This window comes from Nycticebus coucang, chromosome 8 (genome assembly GCF_027406575.1).
Source record: "Nycticebus coucang isolate mNycCou1 chromosome 8, mNycCou1.pri, whole genome shotgun sequence".
In the NCBI taxonomy this organism is placed as follows: domain Eukaryota; kingdom Metazoa; phylum Chordata; class Mammalia; order Primates; family Lorisidae; genus Nycticebus; species Nycticebus coucang.
Window position 1 is genome coordinate 98,706,665 of NC_069787.1, and position 23,466 is coordinate 98,730,130.

At 42.3% G+C, this 23,466-nt stretch overlaps 1 protein-coding gene across 4 annotated transcripts in view; it reads right to left on the reverse strand.

Moving 5' to 3' along the window:
- Positions 1-2,941: 2,941 nt before the first annotated feature.
- The window catches only part of DCP1A (decapping mRNA 1A), a 61,481-nt gene continuing 40,956 nt past the window's right edge, over positions 2,942-23,466 (reverse strand). For 2 of the 4 annotated variants that reach the window (XM_053599585.1, XM_053599583.1), the window contains 4 exons: positions 14,255-15,013; positions 10,053-10,118; positions 7,275-7,493; positions 2,942-6,936 (listed from right to left, as the gene is read on the reverse strand). In XM_053599585.1, the coding sequence (XP_053455560.1) occupies positions 6,856-6,936; positions 7,275-7,493; positions 10,053-10,118; positions 14,255-15,013 (1,125 nt within the window). In that variant the 3' untranslated portion in view covers positions 2,942-6,855. Of the gene's footprint in view, positions 6,937-7,274; positions 7,563-10,052; positions 10,119-14,254; positions 15,014-23,466 lie in introns of all 4 variants that reach the window. The other 2 variants (XM_053599584.1, XM_053599582.1) reach the window with 1 other exon arrangement.

The following is a 23,466-nucleotide window of genomic DNA, read 5'->3' on the forward strand; positions in this document are numbered from 1 at the left end:
ACGCTTGGCAAATCATAAGAGCTCAGGATACATGAATAGAGTAAATTTGGAAAATGATCCTGTCTGTAAAGTCTCCAGTGAAAGTGTTTTGGTTATGATTAGAATTGGGCCTTCTGTCTGCGAAACTTAGGGGGAGTAAATAAAGTTCTTTAGGTGTCCATCCATATGAGTTATAATGTATAGCTACTTGGAAAGAGTTTTTAATAGGCACCAGTGCTGAAGAGGTTTCAGACCTAAGAATCCATGGGGTCTGTGATCCAGCTGGCTGATGGTTAATTTTATGTGGCAATGTGACTGAGCCACTCGATACCTATATAGCTGGTTAAACATTTCTGTGTATGTCTGGAAGAGATCAGAAATTGAATTGGAGTCTGAGCAAAGCAGATCTGGCCTCTCCAATGTGGTTGGCATCATCCAATCTAGTAAGGGCCTGGATAGAACAAAAAGGAGGAAGGTAGAATTGACTGTGCCTGAGCCTGGTAAGGTGGCTCACGACTGTGGCATAGCTCAGGCAGAAATGCCTGAACTCCTCCACTTTGGGCAGCATAGCAAGACCCCTCCTCTAAAAAATAAAATTAAATTAAATGAATTTTTATTTGACCACTTGAGCTGAGACATCAGTGCTTTTGGTTCCCCAGCCTTCAGAAATCTAGAAATCTGTATTTCTAGATTTTCTGTGTCTCCAGCTTGCAGATGATGACGCTGGGACTTCTCAGCCTCCATAATCACATGACCCAGTATCTTTTTTTTTTTTTTTTTGAGACAGAGTCTCATTTTGTTGCCCTCGGTAGAGTGCTGTTGGCATCACAGCTCACAGCAACCTCCAACTCCTGGGCTTAGGGGATTCTCTTGCCTCAGCTTCCTAAGTAGCTGGGACTACAGACGCCCGCCACAGTGCCTGGCTTTTTTTTTATTGCAGTTTGGTGGGGGCCGGGTTTGAACCCGCCACCCTCAGTATATGGGGTCAGTGCCCTACCCACTGAGCCACAGGCACTGCCCATGACCCAATACCTTATAATAAATCTTTCCTATATATAACAGTCTCTTTTTATCTGTGGAGGATACATTCCAAGACCACTAGATGTCTGACACCTGAGATAATACTTACCTCTACATATGCTGTTTTTCTCTATGCACACATATCTATGATAAAGTTTAATTTATAAATTAGGCACAGTAAGAGATTAACAATAACTGAAATTAGAATAATTATAACATATGGTAATAAAAGTTAAGTGAAGGTGGTCTCTCTCCAAGTCTTATTGTGCTGTATTCCCCCTTCTTGTGATGACGCGAGACAGTCTCATCTAATGCATACATGGTGAGATGAACCAAGGTGAACAATATGGGCATTGTGACAACAGTCTTGGGCTACTGACTCTGTATTTCTGAGTTTATGTAATCATCTCTTACCTGCAGTTAACCGCTTGGTGTCACTGGCTTCAGAGGTCCCTTGCTGAAGTCTTCATATAGACTCAATGCATTCTTGTGCAACACTGGCTTCAATCAGAGCATGTTTTCTTTTGTGTTTTTGAGACAGAGCCTCAAACTGTCGCCCTGGGTAGAGTGCTGTGGCATCACAGCTCACAGCAACCTCCAACTCCTGGGCTCAAGGGATTCTCTTGCCTCCGCCTCCCAAGTAGCTGGGACTGCAGGCGCCTGCCACAATGCTTGGCTATTTTTTGGTTGCAGCCGTCGTTGTTTGGCAGGCCCAGGCTGGACTTGAACCCGCCAGCTCAGGTGTATGTGGCTGGTGTCCTTAGCTGCTTGAGCCACAGGCACTGAGCCAGACAGCATGTTTTCTATTCATGTCTTCTACCCACAAATCTAATGCCTTTTCCAAAGCAAATATCATAAACTGTGGCCATAACTTTCCCAGCTTAAGATGCAAAAGCAAAGCTAGCACGTATTTCTTTTACCTTCTTCACAATTTCATGGGCAGATTTGTTTTTCCTGTACATCTTAGCTACTTCAGCATATAGTTTTTTCCCATTCCTTATTAGGTGGAGAACTTTCACCTTTTCACTTGAAGGAAACACTCTATAGCCTCTTTAGCATATCTGACTTGCCAACGTCACTACTCTTGTGCTCTGGGGCCACTATTAAATAACTGTTACTTGAATACAAGTACTAGGATACCTTGACAGTTGATCTGATAACAGAGATGGCTACTAAATGATTGAAGAGCATGAATACCCTGGACTAAGGGATGATTCATGGCTGGGGCAGGATGGTGAGAGGTTACATCATGCTACTCAGAACAGGATACAACCTAAAACTTACAAATTGTTTATTTCTGGCATTTTCCTCCAATATTTTTGGAGCTTGGTTGACTGTAGGTAACTGCAACCATGGAAAGAGAAACTGGATAAAGGAGGGGGTGGGGGGCTGCTGTATCTATATCGATATAGTCATGCATTGCTTATCCGTGGGGATCAGAGCAATGCACCCTTAGGCAGTTTCACTGTGCAAATATCCTCGAGTGTGCTCACACAGACCTAGATGGCACAGCCTACTTACTACATACCTAGGCCATAAGGTACAGCCTCAGGCTCCAGGCTGCAAAGCTTCACAGCATGTTACTGGACTAACTACTGTAGGCAATGGTAACACATTGGTCAAAGTATTTGTGTATTTCAACATAGAAAAGTTATAATGAAAACACAGTATTATAATCTTATGGCTCAATAGACCATCTATGTGGTCTATTGTTGATCAAAACATCATTATATGGATGTAATGATGTATCTCTATCTTCCACTGGTTTTGTTTCTCTGGAGAACTCTGACTATATAGGCTGGCAACAAGTAGATGAGGGTTTTCTGTCAGTTTTGTTACCTCACCCTGCCCCATCTCACCAATATGGGGCCCTGGCACAGTGCAGCAGTTCATTTACAAGTTCCTATTTATACAAATTAAATAAAAACACAATTAAAATTTAGTAGGTGCTAAAACTTGGTTTTGAAATTTTATTAAAAAAATATATTTGCAAACATATAAAATTTAGGATGAAAAACGCTCATTTTAAAACATGTAATAACTTAATATTTGCAAACATACACAGATGGTATAAAATCCATACCATTAAAAATGTTAATGACGCAGTATTGCGCTTATGGAAAAAAAACCTTGCTGTAATTCCAGAGTTTCTCATCCCCACATTTCAGGGAGCTGAGAATCTGATACAATGAAAGTCATGAGAGTCACATGGCCAAAGCAGTAATACAGAATAAAAAACCATTTAGAACACACTTTAAAAACACGTTTCTTAAGGAATCACACAGATAAAAGGGAAACACAATTTTGCATTTTCCCTACTTCAAAGTGAATGATATTGCATCTTAGCATTTTAAATGAAGATGTCAAATACAAAACTGAGTGAAAATTGCACACATCTCTTCTGCTGAATTTGCTAAAAAACAGGCTCTTTGAGGCCCCAGCCCACTCAGGGAAATGTTCTCAAGCACAGCGTTAAAAAGGCTAGTATAAGTTGCTTAGCTTTGCTCAGATCTTAACATTATAGACACTTGAAAACACAGGGCACTACTGGTTCCAGAAGGTACACTGAACACAACTGAAGAAAACCAAAGGTAGGCAAGAAGGAAACAAAGACGCACTCTGCAGCATCTGTGCGTGAGAACGCAGGCCACGCGCCCCTGTGACGCCTCCGTTCTTGCTCACATGGCTGAGCCCGCTCGTGCCTGTGCCACCTCTCATTCCTCTCAGCTATCGTACGATGGCTAATTTTGTTTTTTAAGCAGTTAGGCACCTTCAATTTCATGTTGCATTATTAGTAATACAATGGCAGTTAGGGCCTCTACTACCAAAATGAGGAAGTTTCAAACTACATTCTTTGGGGGGAGGAGAGTAATAAAGCTGCATGGTTTAAAAATATTTACCTAGTAGTGGATTTGATGGGGTATCTAATTTCTACAAGAAAAAGTAGGCCAGAAAAAGAACAAATGCTGGACTAGAAAATTGGGTCAGACATATTCTGAACTAAGCCTATGCATCCCCCGGTAGAGAAGGGTCCAGGTTTAGTTGGGTTCTTAATAAAATGCCAGTCTCTGATGGCTACATCTAAGCCTGCAAAGGTAAGCTGTGGACATTCCACATGCAGAGGCATGAAATTCTTCTCCCGACACTGACAGTCACTTGAAAACTTAGCAGTCAGAGTCAAGTAGGCCAACTCTCATACCTCATAAATCCCAGGAGAGATGAGCAAGGAAGAGGAGCTTCTGCCTTAAAGGAACAAGGCTGTATGGGAGTGTGAGAGTCCATTTAAAGACAGCACATTAGCAAACAACAAGAAGAACAGCACCACCCAGTAGTGACACCCCAGACACACCTCTCTCCCAAGCTCTGTGCTGCTCCTTTGAGCCTACACTTGGATCCTGGGGTTAGAGGTAGGCACTCGGATGGACAGAGTGGTTGAAATGCAGGTCTCCTGGGGTTCTGCCAAATCTAACAAGAAGAATCTCCATCTTGGTGTCTGTTTTGATTCAACTAAGATTCCAGTAAAGACACTGCAGCAATGTAAACATGCAATCTAAGCCAGCATGAGGTTCTGGAGAGTAAGCCTGAACGAGGAGTAAGGCAACTGAACTGCCACTTTCTGGCCAAGGGTCATCCAACTGCAACTGTCCAGGCTTGGCTTGGCTTGGCTTCTCTAGTGACGTATTTTAGCCTGAACTTCCTGGTGATCATGACTGTGAACTTCTGGCTTCTGAATTTTAAGTAAATGCTTTGAATATATAAATTTGGGAGCTGAAGCAGGTTTACTCTTTTCAAGTCTCCATGACTTGGGCACTTAAAAGTTTACTTTTAAACTAAAGAAGCCTTACCATAGATTTTTCTCTATTATCATATTCATACCTAGCATTAAAGGGTGAAAATTAATAGATTTGATTACAGACCCTCTTTAGGATATTCTCTCTTTAAACTTTCCTCTCATAATATTACACTTACTCAAAAGCATCATTTATATTCATATTTCTATTACAACAGAAATCCCTTGATTCGTCCATTTACCAAAGCCCACTGTGACTACATTTGGGGGGAGGGATCAAATCTACTGGCGCATCCATTTTACGAGAACAGTCACATGGCTCCTTGGACACATGGAGTCAGTGACACTGTTTCTTACTATAACTTTCTATTTCCCATATGATGCACAAGCAATTCATTTTTGGTTGCTGAATTTACACATTATCTTTGAAAACAAAGTATTTCTAGTTGAGCATGAAAAGTTCTAAGCTTCCCTGAATTCTGTACAATTCACACATAACTAGGTAAACAGCAATAGAAGATACTAAACAGAGAAGCAGAAATATTATCCAGGAAGCATGTTTTGATTAAAAAGCCAATCGAAGTATTCTTTATACTAAAAAACTAAGACCAACTAAAACAAGTATATAATTCACAAGTAATTTTCTAAAATTTCAGCTAGGAAAAAAAAAAATCTATGGACTTATGATTGAATTACCATTAAAGCTTAAATGATTGTTCCCAAGGAACCATCACATCTGCCAGCATTATTCACAGCTAATCCTTATGCTAGCTGGTTGAGCCAATTGGGTTTTTACCCCATCATTAAATAGTGCTCAGAAAAGTAAGCAGTGCATCTTAATTGGTTAAATATTACAAAATGACCTGTATTATAGAAACAAAGACACTTTTCATTCAAAGAATATTTTAAAATTACTATTGCCGAAATAAATCAAAATCTACATTAAAATATTACTAAATACCATTACATGCCATAAAAGAATAAATATAAATCATGGCAGATCAATAGCAGCATAACAAAGCATCTTTACATATTTTCACACTTTGGGCTGGGAAAATACTCACAGCCTAGGAATATATTGGTAAAGTTCTGAATCTCATACTTTCTTTTCAACTCCATATTCTACAACAAAGTAAGGGCAGTGTGAATAACAGCTCCCTTTTCTGCATAGCTTTAAAACTATTCTCAGTACACTCAAGAAATGGAACCAGGATGGCTTTGTGAGATTGGTCCACTGGTCCTTTCATCTAAGTGTTAAGGAAAACAATCAACAATGACTTCTAACCGTATTTAGACAGAAAAGGAAAATAAAGCTGTGCTTCACATATGAACATTTTCAAAACCACAGGAGAGTAGAAGACATGAAAGGATTTGGGCCTGCAAGCCCCAGCCTTTGCTTCAAAGGTGTGCCATGCCTCCACACCACTGGAGCCTGACAGCACCCTATTCAAATGTTAATGCTACAAGGCAGGACTGGGCACACTTAAAAATAAGATGCTATTAAGAAATTTAAGAACTTTAAAGACCCAAATGGGGCATTCATAAGAAATATACTGCACTTGAACAAATAATTCCTAATTTGCCAACTTAAACTCTGATCCTTAAAACTCAAAGCTACTTTGCAAAGCTGACTTCTACTCTGTTCAGAACTTAACTCTCAGCCTAATGTCCAAGTTTCTAGGGGGCAGGGTTAGGGGTTAGAGGTGTGGGCTAGGCTGAGCTCTGGCTGGAGAAAAGCTGGTGACTACTCCACCTTGCAAGTGAAAACAAACTGAAAGACTCCTTATTTCACATACTTGCTTATAGCTGATGAAAACACCCACATAATTCAACACAATGATTTTTTTTTCTTTTTGTCAAAACAAAGGTCTGCTGGTGATGCTTCACAGTGAAACCTCCATAATCACTGAGAATGTTACTTGGAAAACATTCTTATGGAATGAGTCTCCTTCTCATAGGCTCAATTTCAGGATTCTGAAAACTCAAAGCTCTGTTTAGAAGTTTCCATGATGAAGCCTATTTGTTTCTGAGGTTGACATTCTGCCTTCAGATTTATTCTGCTCCAGTCATAGGTTGTGGTTGTCTTTGTTCTTTGTTAGGACCTGTAAGTAGACTTCATGAAGGGTACTGAGGAAGCTGGAATCATTCTAGAAGAGATGATAAAGGTCAAGAACATGAAATGTTAGATTCACCTCATCAGAACTTAACTTTCTTGATAATAGCTTAGGAAAAAAACACTGCATAAGTAATTTGTATAGCTAATGACCAATTACCCAAATAATCCCACCACCTAGAGATGATAATATTTCAGAGTTCTCCCAGATACTTCTCCCTTCTCCACCAGGAGTATATGCTCAAGAAGAGAGAAACATTACTCCCTGCTAATCTTTGGAATTTATCAGCTGATTTAGTAGGAAACATTTATACAGTTTATTTTCTTCTATCAAAGACTGAAAAACCAAAGAGTAAACTGTATCCTACGTACCTTTATTAGATGTATTAATGTATCCTGGAGCTGAGACTTGCTGAGAATAATGGAAGGCTTTCTCTGATTTTCTGGTGTTCCAATAGTTAGAGGAGAAGGGGAGTTGGCTTTCCTCTCGAGCTCTGTGGACCTTGTAAATGTCTGCTGGAAAACACTTGGAGCCAGCAGGACTGAAGACACTGCAGTGGTGGTTGCAGTAATCAGTGAGGGGCCTGCAACCTGCAGGGAACAATGGTCATTTTGCACCAAAGCGTAGGAGCCAGCAGTCGGGTCCAGAACAGGGAACCTCTGATAAGAGGCACAAATAGGATGAAACTGGAGCACAAAATCAAATGCTAACATTTTGGGTTTAGGCAAACATTCAGTGCAAAAATTTGAACATTTTACACCTGGTTAAGAAGCTTCTGTTCACCAAAGGATGAAGAGTCCATTTAAGAAGGCCCTAGAATTACTATGGGAAGTCATGTACAATCATCACAGAAGGTGAACACAATAAATAATAGCACAGAATGCACAGTAAGAACAACCCTATGTACTTGGGTTTTTTTTTTGGCCGGGGCTGGGTTTGAACCCGCCACCTCCGGCATATGGGACCGGCGCCCTACCACTTGAGCCACAGGCGCCGCCCTATGTACTTGTTTTTTCCCCACTCCCACTGCTTCACTTGACTAGCTTTAAAAATAAATTTGAAAAGGCTGGGCATGATGGTGCATGTCTATAATTCCAGCACTTGGGAGGCCGAGGCTGGGGTTTGAAATCAGCCTAAGCTAGAGCGAGACCTCATCTCTAAAAATAGCTGGGTGCTAAGAAAATGCCAGGAGGGCTATGTTAACCAGTGTGATGAAAATATGTCAAATGGTCTATAAAACCAGTGTGTGGTGCCCCATGATCGCATTAATGTATACAGCTACGATTTAATAAAAAAAATAAATAAAAATAGCTGGGCGTTGTGGGGGGTGCCTGTAGTCCCAGCTACTTGGGAGGCTGAGGCAAAAGAATGGCTTGAGCCCAAGAGTTTGAGGTTGCTGTGAGCTATGACACCACGGCACTCTACCGAGGGTGACAAAATGGGATTCTGTCTCAAAAAAAAAAAAAAAATTAAGAAAGGAAAAAACCCCACAAAAATCTCTACAATAAAAAAATTTTGGGTGTGTGTGTGTGGGTGTGTGGGAGATGGGGGAAGGAGAGAAGAAATGAAGAGGATGTGAAAGAACTCTCTGGGGTAATGGAAATACTAGTTATTGAATGGGTTGGTGGTTACCCAAGGGATATGACATACATGTGTCAAAATTCATTAAAATTATACTGTAATAAAAAATAATTTAAGAATCTAGTTATGTCCAATCTATTCATTATACCATTGCAGGTATTGAAGACAAAATTTCTTAAATATAAAGCTAATATAGACCGCTCTCTCCCTCACATTTAGATGCACTTCTAGGCTGATTATAGCTAACAATCTGAATATACTGAACTAGTAATGATTAGCATTTTGAATAATTCTTATAATTGCTACAATCAGTAGAAATCCATATTTCTCTTTCTCCTATATGTCATATCCTCATTCACAGATAGCAAAGAGCTTGCCACAGCTTTAAGGGTGTAGTTTCTGCTATCTAAATCATTTAGTTGATTTTGGTGGGGGGGGGGCAATCCAAGCTAAGAGCTTGCGCTGATCACCATGAGCAGGACGAGCTACAGAAAAGATCTTTTAACAAGACCTTTCAGAAGCTGGCTTTAGGTTGGAAGTGGTGGCATGTGCCCACCACTAAGGAGGACCCAGCTACTAAGGAGGTTGAAAAGGAGGACTGCTCGAGTCTAGGAGCTGAAGGTTGCAGTAAGCACTTTAGCTAGGTTGACAGTGAGAACTCTTACCTCAAAAAAGCTGGCTTTAATTTAAATTCTGAGATTTGAGAACTTAAATAAAGGCTCTTAAGGCAAACAGGAAGTGACATTTGAAGAACTGAGAAAAAGAACATAATATGTATTTCAAGGTTTGTGGGTGATGGAGAGTGGGGACAACATGTAAAAAATGAGGAAAGGGAGGACAAACAAGGGACGCTCTGCTGTCAAAGCAATGGGAGAAAGGAGAGGATTGTAATGAGCAGTGGCTCTGTCCCCTGGGACACCACAGCTCTTCCAGGGCTTAAGAAGTCAGGCTTGTCTATGGCTATACCACCCTGATAGCTTCTGATCTTGTACAGGGATCCTCAAACTACAGCCTGCGGGCCACATGTGGTGGTGTGATTGTATTTGTTCCTGTTTTGTTTTTTTTACTTCAAAATAAGATATGTGCAGTATGCATAGGAATTTGTTCATAGCTGTTTTTTTTTTATACTATAGTCCGGCCCTCCAATGGTCTGAGGGACAGTGAATTGGCCCCCTGTTTAAAAAGTCTGAGGACGCCTGTTGTAGGACCTTGGAAGCTAAGCAGGGTTGGGGCTGGTTAGTTCTTGGCTGGGAGAAAAATCAGGCTGATGTACTCCTGACGGTCACCCATTCACAAACACTGAGGGAGGGCGCACCCTGTGACCTGCCCTCTATACCCACACAGCCAGGGACCATACAGACATGACTCGAGACCTTCAGAAGCCACAGCAATGAATCTGCTTGATGGGCCTAGGAGAGGCACCTAAGATGGATATACCTTGGCTTGAAAGCTAAAATTTTTCACTAAGGTGAAAATGTTTTACTTCACACCCAGCAGAAGAACTTAAAAATACATAATGTGAAAAAAAAAAAAACATAATGTGTTCTTCAGATAAAGGGAGTCCTTACCGGGACAGCAGTGGATAACACCTTAGGCTGAACAAATACTTCAGGATCCTGGTTTTGCTGCATAGACTGAAATATTTAAAAAGAAAAGATGAAAGCAAGTTTGTAGCAAGTTTCAACTAAGATTTCCTAGCTACTGGAGCAATAACTAGGTTGGCAATGGGGACTGGTGCAGACATTAACTAATTCCCAGGTTCCTGAGGGAAGAGGCTGGCAGAACTTGTGACAATGCAACCAAGGACGAGCTGCACGAGAGCTCCTGGACTGCCTCTTCTCTTTAGCTCCCCTCAGGAAAGGGGTGCCTGTAAAGCCCTTACAAGTCTATCCAGGGACAGCCTGGGTAGACTTTTTTCTGCTGCTGAGTCTGGAGAGATGACAGTTCCAGGAAGCATGATACTTCTGAATAAGGTGACTTAAACTTGGACAGGTGGCTGGGCACAGTGGCTCACGTTTGTAATCCTAGCACTGGGAGCCCAAGGTGGGTGGTCGACCTAGCTCAGGAGTTCAAGACCAGCCTGAGCAAGAGTAAGACCTCCAGTGCTACTAAAAATAGAAAAAACTAGCCAGGTATTATTAGTACCTGTAATCACAGCTACTAGGGAGGCTGAGGCAAGAGGATCTGTTGAGCTCAACAGTTTGAGGTTGCTGTTAGCTAGGATGATGCCACGGCACTCTAGCCAGGGTGACTGAGAGAGACTCTGTCTCAAAAACAAACAAAACAAAAAACTCCAAAACAAAAATAAAACTTGGACAGGTGGCACTAAATAGCCTTTATACAGAAGTATACTTGGCTTGAAAGCTAAAAATTTTCGCTAAGGGCTGCCCTTATTTGTTTGTTTTAGAGACAGTCTCACCTTGTCGCCCTTGGTAGAGTACCATTGCGCCATAGCTCACAGCAATCTCCAGCTCTTGGGCTTAGGCGATTCTCTTGTCTCAGCCTTCCAAGTAGCTGGGACTATAGGCGCCCGCCACAACCCCCGGCTATTTTTTTGTTGCAGTTTTGGCTGGGGCTGGGTTCAAACCCTCGGTATATGGGGCTGATGCCCTACTCACTGAGCCATAGGCACCGCCCAGGCTGCCCTTATTCATTGGAGACAAAGAACTTGTAGAGCAAATGCATTTGATTTTTTTTTTTTGTAGTTTTTGGCCAGGGCTGAGTTTGAACCCACCACCTCCAGCACATGGGGCTGGCGCCCTACTCCTTTGAGCCACAGGTACTGCCAGCAAATGCATTAGAAATCAAAAAAGTCCCAGCTCTTAAAATCGGCCACTGCCAGGTAAATGAAAAATTTTAATGTATGTAAGCATCCCCCACTAGTAGGTAGGGGTTCTGTCCCAGAGGCCAGAATCTGGAGAGGGTAGTGTTCAAGATTACTTTTTAGATTTCCAGAGCAACTAGAACACTGGCAGCAAGCCCATTTCAAGGGTAGGATGCCTATCTGTTGAAGAGAACATTCTCTTTCCATTTTATACTTCAGAGAACTTTAGCAGAAATGGCCAAAGAATGACAATGTCATGAATGTGAGTAATCAAAAATAGTTTCCTTTATTATTATTTTTGAGACAGAGTCTCATTTTGTTGCCTCTGGTAGAGTGCTGTAGTGTCATAGCTCACAGCAACCTCAAACTCTTGGGCTCAAGTGATTTTCTTTTCTTTTCTTTTTTTTGCAGTTTTTGGCCGCGGCTGGGTTTGAACCCGCCACCTCTGGCATATGGAGCCCGTACCCTACTCCATTGAGCTACAGGCGCCACCCATGATTTTTTTTTCTTTCTTTCATTTTTTTTTTGTTTTTGAGACAGAGCCTCAAGCTGTCGCCCTGGGTAGAGTGCCGTGGCATCACAGCTCACAGCAACCTCCAACTCCTGGGCTCCAGCGAGTCTGCTGCCTCTGCCTCCCAAGTAGCTGGGACTACAGGCGCCTGCCATTACGCCGGCTATTTTTTTTAGTTGCAGCCGTCATTGTTGTTTGGCGTGCCCAGGCTGGATTCGAACCCACCAGTTCAGGTGTATGTGGCTGGCACCTTAGCCACTTGAGCCACAGGCGCTGAGCCTCAAGTGATTTTCTTGTCTCAGCCTCCCAAGTAGCTGGGACTACAGGCGCCATAATGCCTGTCTACTTTTTAGAGATAGTGTCTCGCACTTGCTCAGGCTGGCCTGTGAGCTCAGGCAATCCACTGGCCTTGGCCTCCCAGCGTGCTAGGATTATAGGCATTAGCCACTGCACCTGGCTTAGTTTCCTTTATTTTGATACAAGATTTCAAAGGAATGGGGTAAAATATCCCCTAAGAAACAATGTATAATTATGACGGGCTCTTCTATACAATATTATTTGGTAAAATGTTAAAAGATTGATGATGACAATGGTGATGAAGATGATTAAAGGGCGGAGACTAAAATCCCAATAGGCAACCAATACTGGTTTCAGAGCAGCAGCTCTACTCTTTCAGTTCAGTGATTCTGCACCAGTCACTTGAACTCTGTAGTGATTTGTTTGCAAACTCACCAACCTTATGAATTACTGTGAGACAAACTCTTTACCTTCTACACCCAATTCCCCACTAAGTCCCACTGCTGAGACATCTCAACCTGTCCATACCCCTAAATTCAGGCCCTCCTTAGTTCAAGCCTGGATGACTGGTCCAATTCTTTTTTTTTTTTTTTTTTGCAGTTTTTGAGCGCGGCTGGGTTTGAACCCACCACCTCTGGCATATGGGGCAAGTGCCCTACTCTGTTAAGCCACAGGCGCTGCCCAACTGATCCAATTCTTATCTTCTCTTTTTTCCAGTACATCGCTCTTTCCTCAAAACCCCTCCAAGACTTCTAGGGCTCTGAGACAAAACTCAAACTCCTTAACAGAATTTATGAAGTCTTTTTCTTTCTTTCTTTTATTTATTTATTTATTTTGAAGAAGAGTCCCACTCTGTTGCCCTGGGTAGAATGCCATAGCATCACAGTTCACAGCAACTTCAAATTCTTGGGTTCAAGGATCCTCTTCCTCAGCATCCCAAGTAGCTGGGACTATAGGTGCCCAACACAACAACTGGTTATTTTTAGACAGGGTCTCACTCTTGCTCAGGCTAATCGTGACTTCCTGAGCTTGGTTGACTCACTTGCTTTAGCCTCCCAGAGTGGTAGGATTACAGATCTGAGCCACTGCGCTCACCCTATGAAGTCTTTTTCATCTCCTAATACTGGCTCCTCCAACTTTAAATACTGGCTCCTCCAACTGGTAAACCCAGTCACATTACATTTCTTTAAGTTCACCAATGCTCTTTCATATCCAGGCCACCGCACAAACCATTCTTGCCTCAAATACTTTTCCCAGCTCTAGGAAAGCTCTGGCTAACTTCTATTGAGTTGCTGGATCTTAGCTCAAACTTCAGTTTCATTTGGAAGCTTTATTTGATTTCACACTCCAAATCTGGGATGTTCTTATGGCACCCCCTACAGCACCTGGCACAAGGTAGGCACTCAGGAGAGTATTAGGGAGTTGGGAAAGAGACTAAGCTTGGAGTCGTTTGGGTCTATGGTCCTGAGTCAAATGAGTACTGCAATTGTCAGACAAAAACAAAACAAACCAACCCTAAAATGCATATCCCGATAGGAAAATACAAGTATTTTCTCAGATTTTATCACTTGAAATGATTCTGGGAAATAGAATATACACCATCATTAACCAATTATTTAGCTGTTCATTCTAGGTATTCTTACCTCCCCTGGCTCCCAGCCCCTGACCAAGGCTCCCAGAGGATTGTAGTAGAGCAGTGGCTCTGCCCCCTGGGACATCACAGCTCCTCCAGGGCTTAAGAAGTCAGGTTTGTCTATGGCTATAACACCCTGAAAGTTTCTGATCTTGTAGAACCTTGGAAGCTAAGCAGGGTTGGGCCTGGTTAGTTCTTGGAAAGGAGAAAAATCAGGCTGATGTACTCCTGACGGTCACCCATTCAAACACTGAGGGAGGGCCACCCTGTGACCTGCCCTCTATACCCAGACAGCCAGAGACCATACAGACATGACTTGAGACCTTCAGAAGCCACAGCAATGAATCTGCCTATAATCCTCTCCTTTCTTCCCATTGCTTTGACAGCAGAATGTCCCAGGCCTGCATAGTCTGCCCCTTGTTTGTCCTCCCTTGCCTCATTTTTTTACCCACTGTCCCCACTCTCCATCCCCCTTTATAGTTTCATCACATTCCCATTTTACTACCTGAAGGGGAGCAAGCACCATGTTGCTCAGGGAGGCTGAGACTGTTGCTCTTGCTGCTGCTGTCTTAGAGGGAGGTTCTATGAAGCTCTCAGGTGTGGCCAGCTGACCAGCGGCTGAAGAAAAGCTGGGTACCATTGCACCTTTCCCAAGTGACTGTGTCTGTATTTGGTCATGCTGTGGGGTCAACCTGAGTTTCTGGAGAAGATCAACGCTTGGGAGGGATGTGCCAGCTGTGTTTGTCATACTTAGTGGGGCCCTGAAGGGGCTCTGGTTGGCAATCAGACTGGTGTGGCTTAGATCAGGGACTGACTGGTTCAGGAGGGGAGACCTCTGTCTAGGTGTGGTCTTCACTGCCTGCATCATGGTGCTGTTTCGAGGTAAGCTGGGGGGAACCTGGGCAGTAGGAGCTTCAGCTGGCAGGGTGGGACTGAGCACAGGGCTCATAGGGATTGGGTAGCTTGGGGCGTGCTTCTCACTAGTTTGTGTGATGGAGGCTGGAGTGATTAGCACCGGGGTGGTGACTTCAGATTGGACAGAGTGATGGGCAGCAGAAAGGATACCCAGGTTTTCTGATTGAGGGGTTCCTCCTGAGTGCTCAAAGGGAAATGGTAGGAATGAACTGGGCTCTTTCTGGGGAACATCTCCTGGCAGCCTTTCCACATCTTCTGAATCCAGACCCACAACTGCTGGCTGTTCCTTTGGCAAAGAGGTTCCAAATAATTCTTCCACAGTCAGGTGTTTGTGTCCAGATGGAGCAGACTGAAAAACAAAGCAAATTACCCAGTGAAAGAAATCTCTTCTATATCAGTACACTAAACGTTTTTCCATTGACCAAAGCAGTTTGCAGAAGCAAGGAAAGATGGAATCTGAAAATAAAGAATGGAAAGAATGGGGCGGCACCTGTGGCTCAGTTGGTAAGGCACCAGCCCCATATATCGAGGGTGGCGGTTTCAAACCCGGCCCCGGCCGAACTGCAACCAAAAAATAGCTGGGTGTTGTGGCGGGCACCTGTAGTCCCAGCTACTTGGGAGGCTGATGCAAGAGAATCACTTAAGCCCAAGAGTTGGAGGTTGCTGTGAGCTATGTGATGCCATGGCACTCTACCGAGGGCCATAAAGTGAAACTCTGTCTCTACAAAAAAAAAAAAAAAAAAGGAAAGAATGAAGATGTGCCAGGGGTTAAGGCCAAGGTTCATTTAGTCTCTCCAAATTTGTAGATGGAAATTTGTACTGGCAATACAAATTTTTACAGACTCTGGGTAATAGTGTTAGAATTCACCATTTTTTCTTGCCAACGGATATAAGGTGAAGGGGAATTAACCTTTACAAAGCCAAGTGTGCCTAACTGTCTTATGTCAGTAACACACAGGGGATTGATACTAGAGAGGACAGAGTGAGCAAGTGCTAATCAAGTGACCTTACATTTATTTTTACTGTTCTTGATAAAAGCTAGGCACCACACCTCAGGGTCCTAAATATCAAAATAATTGAACTATATAATAGGCCATTCCCCCTTCAAACCCCCTAATCATAGAATCCTTAAGGAAAAGCAAAGCGTTTTGTCCCCAAAACTTTACACATTTTAGTAAATTGGCTTACTGACACCATTGTAACTATTCAAAGGAAAAATATTGATGCTTTCCTACACCATAAAGCAGCATTGCCACATTCAATAACCTTTATTTCCTGAGTACTCATAGGATGCTAGGTCCTGTCTAATCTGGGCCCAAGAGGCAAAGTGAGGAGTAACAGAAATTCTGACAGAGCTTAAATTCTAATGGGAGACACATATAAGTGTTCTGAAAACATAGGAAGCTTCAACTTGGTGTTTTATTTCTAAAATGTGTAAACTACACATAATAGTTGTTTATATATGTTTATATTGAAAAAATTAATTCACTAATACACATGATTTTTAGGGCCTCAGCAAGTCTCTAAGTTTCTTGCACCTAAAGTAGAACAGTGATAGAAATATGGTATGACGGCATTTCTATAGGAAAACAAACCCAGTTTTTTCCAGGCAAGTATTTGCTTCATCCACTTGATAAACAACTATTGAGTTTACCAGATGCCCAGCACTGTGCTGTGATTGTGAGGTGGGAACAAGTTGCAAGGACAACCAGTGATAAGGTCTCCCTTAGCTAAGAGCTGCAGGGGCCCATGGGTACCTAGAAAGAGGATGTTAAGCTGAGAGGAGGGACGAGATGAATTGGCTGGAGAGCACAGCCACTCTGAGAGCCGCAAGCACTTCACCAGCGGTGGGTCAGAGGTTGGTAGGAGGAGGGTGATGAAGGGAGGAGAGCAGCACCGGCCAGCCTGTGGAGTGTCTGAGACACATTAAGGGATTTGGACTTTATCCATAGGGCAGTGGGGACATGTTCAGGGGATGAGCCATTAATCTTTATATTTTAGGATGTGCACTTTGGTGGCCACATAAAGGACTGATTAGATACCCTGGTATCTGAGTAGTGGGTGGTGGTACATTGCTTGGGCAGGCAAGCCCAGGAAAAGCCCTAGGTTGAAGGAGAGAGGGGGAAGCTGAGGGACATCTGGAACCCAGAGGTACTGATTTGGAAGTTATTAAAACGCAAAAATGGTCTTATGACTCAAAGGAGTAAGGGCATTCCCCCAGGAGACCGCAAGCAATGAGGATGCAGGGAAACCTGCATGTGAGGGACAGAAAGTTAAGAGAATGCCATTTTGCATTTTTTCCACTGGTGTGAGGATGACATCATCTGCGAGGTAAGAGGCAACAGGGCAGGTCTGAGGAGAATGCAGTCAGCGCAAAATAACTCTTGTGGAGGAAGAGGAAGAAGTCTCTTCCCATTATAGAAAATCACAGCCTACAGTGGCGCCTGTGGCTCAAAGGAGTAGGGTGCCGGGCCCTATATACTGGAGGTGGCGGTTCAAACCCAGCCCCAGTCAAAAACTGCAAAAAAAAAACATCACAGCCTCATACCAAGCCATTTTATTTTAGAAAATATTAAATAAAAATAATTCTATTAATATTAAAAAACTAACATATTATGCCCCAGCAAGTAAATATGACAAAAGGTCTTTGTTTTTTTTTTGTAGAGACAGAGTCTCACTGTACCGCCCTCGGTAGAGTGCCGTGGCGTCACACAGCTCACAGCAACCTCTAACTCTTGGGCTTACGCGATTCTCTTGCCTCAGCCTCCCGAGCAGCTGGGACTACAGGCGCCCGCCACAACGCCTGGCTATTTTTTTATTGCAGTTTGGCCGGGGCTGGGTTTGAACCCGCCACCCTCGGTATATGGGGCGGGCGCCTTACTCACTGAGCCACAGGCGCCGCCCAACAAAAGGTCTTTGTTTAAGAGAGAGAATTGTCAAATGGCAAATTTAGGCCCCCAATAATCATGCCACAGTAAGACTCAGTAGGACCATCTTGTCATAATACTCACTAGCATTTTGGAGCAGTGGTTCTAAACCTTCCTAATGCTGTGACTCTTTAATACAGTTCCTGTGGGTTGCAACCCACAGGTTGAGAACTGCTGCTTTGAAGGATTTTCCAGACTCAAAAATTCACTTCAAATAGAAGGCAGCATTAACACCTAATTGTGAATTGTGGATGTAAACAATGACAACGAGGACGACAAACAAACTAAACATTTCACACTTCAATTTCCTCACATTTTTACCTTTTTTTTTTTTTTTAGACAGAGCCTCAAGCTGTTGCCCTGGGTAGATTGCCCTAGCATCATAGCTCACAGAAACTTCCAACTCCTGGGCTTAAGTGATTCTCCTGCCTCAGCCTCCCAAGTAGCTGGACCACAACACCTGGCTATTTTTTACTTGCAGCTGTCGTTGTTTGGCAGGCCTGGGCTGGATTTGAACCTGACAGCTCAGGTGTATGTGGCTAGCACCTTAGCCACTTGAGCCACAGGCGCCGAGCCTCATATTTTTACTTTTGAAAAAAATTAGAGGTTGGGTTCTGAAATCAAAGACACTTAGATTCAATTCTTAGCTGTTAACTGGGGCATTTACATAATCTTTCTACCTTGTCATCTGAAAAATGGGGACAATTGTGGCAGTTATCTCATAGAGCTGTTGAAAATTTAATTGAAAATTAAATTCTCAATATAATGTATGGTGTCCAACAAGCATTCAATACATTAAAGTTGGCTATTATCACATAACACCATATAGTCTTAATAGCAATTATGATAAATCTGTGTTTGGATACCTATTAGGAAGCACCAATTAATGTACTAGGATATTAAAAATGTATACAATCCCTCTGGAATATCGTGTTCCCATAATAAAGCAGTATAACATCTGATGGGATAACCAAGGCTATGCTACTATGAATCACCCTGTTGTTCCCCTGTGCAGGCCATCCAGGACACAGATGTTTGTGTAAAACTCCCTTGTAACATTTCAAACCCACTCACCAAAAGTCAAAACAGACAATGGATTATCCTCTCAGACAGACTTCTCTGCAGGCCATGTAACTGTAACCAAGTGCACAGGTTCCATTTTCCAGGTTGAACACTCTGGCTTACTCACTTTTGGATTCCTGGCATCACTAAATGTCTACTGACTGAGATAATCTGTTCCTCTCATTTAAAAAAATGTGCTAAAATACACATAAAATTTACCATTTTAACCATATTTAAGTGTAAACAGAATTTAGTACCTTCACAATGTTGTGTAAGCATCTCTACTACCTATTTATAGAACTTTTTCATCATCCCAAACAGAAATTCTGTAACCATTAAACAACTCCCTTCCCTTCCCTTCCCCTGAAGTCCCCAGTAACCTACGTTTTCCTTTCTGTTTTTAGAAAATTACCAATTTGGCTATTCTAGTTATCTCACATAAGTGAATCATACAATATTTATTTGTGACTGGCTTATTTCACTTAACATGGTGTTCTCCAGGTTCCTCTGTGCTGTAACATGTATCAGAATTTAATTTGTTAGGGCTAAATAATAGTCCACTGTATTTATACATCACACATTTATCCATTCATCCATTGATGGATAATTGGGGTTCTTAATTGTTTCTACCCTTTGCCTAGTGCAAATTAGTGTTGCTATGAATGTTCTTATAAAAGTATGTGTTTGAATCTCTGTTTTTAGTTCTTTTGGGTATATCCTCAGGAGTGGAATTGCTGTATCATATGACAATTCTGTTTAGAGGAACCACCAAAATGTTTTCCAGAGTGGTTGCATCACTTTACGTTATCATCAGTAAATCCAAGGGAGTTCTGATTTCTTCATATCCTTGTCAACACTTGTAATTTTCCTTTTTACTGACATTAAGCATCCTAATGGATATGATGTGGTATCTCATTGTGACCTGGATTTGTAGGTTGCTTATGACTTACCTTTTTATGTGCTTATTGGCTACTTACATATCTTACATGGAAAAATGTCTATTCAAGTCTGTGGGGAGCAGGCGAAGAGGCGGGGCACCCACAGCCTGGGGAACATTCAAGGAATGAACCCCCAACTGCCTCTCTTCCATTCCCAAAACAACCATACTCCTTTCTTCATGCTCCCTCTGCCAGAAGTCACATAGCTCTGTCTAGTTAACTATGCAGAGATCCTTGTGATCTTTCCCTTCCTTCTCCTTGTCATATGCTAGTCAAGTTGAGTGGTAACCACTAAGACATAGCTCTTCCTTTGTTTTGTTAACTATGCAGTGATCCTTGTGATCTCTCCTTCTTACTTCTTATCATATGTTAACAAAGTTGAGTAGAAACCATTAACAAGAGGATTTGTCTTTATTCAAGTCATTTGCATTTTCCTGTCTTACTGTAAGAACAAAAATGTCTTTTCTTTATGCAATTTCCCCATATTGTCTATTCTACTTCTTGCTGGACAACCCTGTACAGACACTATAAAATAAAGCTGATTTTGTACTTTGGTGCTGGCTGCAGCCATCAGCTCAGTCAGTCCTCCCCATCCCATCTTTTGTCTCTGTCTTCTCTTGTGCTATATTTTTCTCATTCCCCACCCATTCCACTCTGGTTTGTGACACGGTTTTTTTTTTTTTTTTTAATTTCCTTGCTTATTTTTTATTTTTTTTTTTTGCTTAATTTTTTTTTTCTTTTGTTGAGACAGAATCCCAACCTATGCCCTGAACCTAGTGCAATGTCATCATAGCTCACTGCAACCTCAGACTGGGGCTGTGGGTATCCCGCTGCCTCAGCCTCTGGAAGCCACAGGGATTACAGGTGCTTGCCGTGGTGGCTGGCTAGGCTTTTCATTTTTTTAGGAGTTGGGGTCTCACTCTCACTCAGGCAAGTCTTAAACTCCTGAGCTCATGCAATTCTCCCTCCTCAGCCTCCCACAGTATAGGGATTACAGGCATGAGCCACTGCGCCTGGCTTTTTTTTTTTTAAAGAGACATGGTCTCACTCTGTTGCCCAGGCTAGACTGCAGTGGCATGATCATAGTTCACTGCAGCCTTAAATGCCTGGGCATAAGTGATCCTCTCAACCCAACCTCCCAAGTAGTCAGGACTACAGGCATGTGCCACCATACCTGGCTAATTGATTTTTAATTTTTATTTTTTGTAGAGATGCGATCTCACTATGTTATTCAAGTTGGTTTCTAAATCTTGCCTCAAGTGATACTGCCTTGGCCCAAAGTGCTGGGATTACAGGTGTAAGCCACCGTGTCTGGGCTGGATTCTGAGATTCGTCATGCTTTGCTTCAATCAAGCATTTAGTATGTACATTCCCTTCAGGAAATGTAATTCAAAGAGCAACAGCATATGGTGCAACACAAAATACTGGATGAGGTTTTACATAGTGCCTTCCTTGCTTCATAGCTCTTAATGTTTACAGCTATTTCTATTTGGACTTATTAGTTACTATACAGGGAACATTATTAGGCAGACATTACTTTTGATCACATGAAGAAAAAACAAAATAAAACAAAATATATTGGGGTAAATAGTCTCAAAAGAAGCTTAATAAGGAAATTATGAGACTGAAATGGAATTCAATACTAAGGCTGTACAGCATTATTTGCTCAACACTAGATGGCAGTATTACTAAATAAATGTAGAATCTGTATGCAGGAAATGATAAAAATTCGAGCTAATTTTAGTCAATGGCTTCTGACAATATACAGATCTCAATATATTACAATGTTTTCTTGAGAGTCTTACTCAGTCACACTAGAGTTGAGTGCCGTAGCATTATTGCTCACAGCAACCTCACACTCTTGGGCTCAAGTGATCCTCTTGCCTCAGCCTCCTGGGTAGCTGGGACTACAGGCACTCACCACAACACCCAGCTATTTATAGAGATGAGGGTCTCAGTCTTGCTCAGGCTGGTCTTGAACTCATAAACTCAAGTGATCCGCCTGCCTTGGCCTCCCAGAGTGTTAGGATTACCGGCATGAGTCACTGCACTTGGCCCCTAAAAAATGGAATTTTAACAATCCTAGCTGATAATCCAGACCAGGAGACATCTACAACCCTCTCTGACATATACTGACAAAAAAAAAAAATTGGGTGGCGCCTGTGGCTCAGTGGGTAGGGCACCCGCCCCATATACCAAGGGTGGCGGGTTCAAACCCAGCGCCGGCCAAATTGCAACAAAAAAATAGCCGGGTGTTGTGGCGGGCACCGGTAGTCCCAGCTATTGGGGAGGCTGAGGCAAGAGAATTGCCCTAAGCCCACGAGCTGGAGGTTGCTGTGAGCTGTGTGACGCCATGGCACTCTACCGAGGGTGACAAAGTGAGACTCTGTCTCTAAAAAAAAAGAAAGAAAGAAATTACATCTGGCTTGGCACCCATAGCACAGTGGTTACAGGGCAGCATCCACTTACACAGAAGGTAGTGGGTTCGAACCCAGCCCGGGCCAGCTAAACAACAATGACAACTGCAATAAAAAACAGCTGGGCACTGTGACAGGCACCTGTAGTTCTAGCCACTGGGGAAGCTGAGGTAAGAGAATTGCTTAAGCCCAAGAGTTGGAGGTTGCTGTGAACTGTGATGCCACAGCACTCTACTGAGGGCAATATAGACTCTGTCTCCAAAAAAAAATTAAATCTGTAATAAAATCTTTGTAATAGAATCACATTTAATATATATTTGATCTTCAGAAACTGAAATCTAAATATAGTAAAAATGGAGCATGGGAATGTAATATACAAAACCTGGCTTAAGTTAATTATCATCTAAATACCTAAAAACATTATGGATACATCGCTGATGGGAATGTAAAATGGTACATCTCTGGAAAATGGCAGTTTCTTATTTAACTAAAATAGGCAATTATCAAACGACCCAACATTTGTACCCTTTGGCATTTATCCCAGAGAAATAAAAATTTATGTTCACACAAAGCCTGCACACAAACATTCATAGAAGCTTTATTCATAATAGCCCCAAACTAAAAACAACCTAGATGTTCTTCATAGGTGGACAGTCAAAAATAGTTAAACTAACATTGTTACTTCCCTACCATGTCATAGTTCTCAGCAACAGAAGTGAACAACTTGATACATGTAACAACTCCAGTGAATGTCCAGGAATTATGCTGAGGGAAGATAGACAAAAGGCTATATACTGTATGATTTCATTTATATAACAGACTTGAAATGACGTTATAGAACTTGAAAACAGCTTAGTGTCTGCCAGTGGTAAGGGGAGGGGGTGGGAAAGGGTAGACAGGGAAGTTGGTATGATCATAAAAGGGCAACACAAAGGATACTTGTGGTGACAGAAATATTCTGTATCTGGACTATGGTGGTTACACACAGAGCTATAGGTGAGATAAAACTGCCCAGATGTAAATACAACCACACACAAAACTGAGGAAATCTGAACAAGATGTGTAGATTGTGTCAATATCCTGGTTGTGATATTATACTGTATTTTGCAAGATGTTACCAGCAGGGTAATGGGATATTTCTGTATTATTTCTTATAATTGCATATTATAATTATTTCAAAATAAAAAGTTTAATTAAAAACTATGGGTTTTGGGTAGCGCCTGTGGCTCAGTGAGTAGGGTGATGACCCTATATACGGAGGGTGGCAGTTCAAACCCGGCCCTGGCCAAACTGCAACAAAAAAAATAGCTGGGTGTTGTGGTGGGCGCCTATAGTCCCAGCTACTTGGAAGGCTGAGGCGGAGAATCACCTAAGCCCAAGAGCTGCTAGAGGTTGCTGTGAGCTGTGACACCACCGCACTCTACCAAGGGCAACAAAGTGAGACTCTGTCTCTTAAAA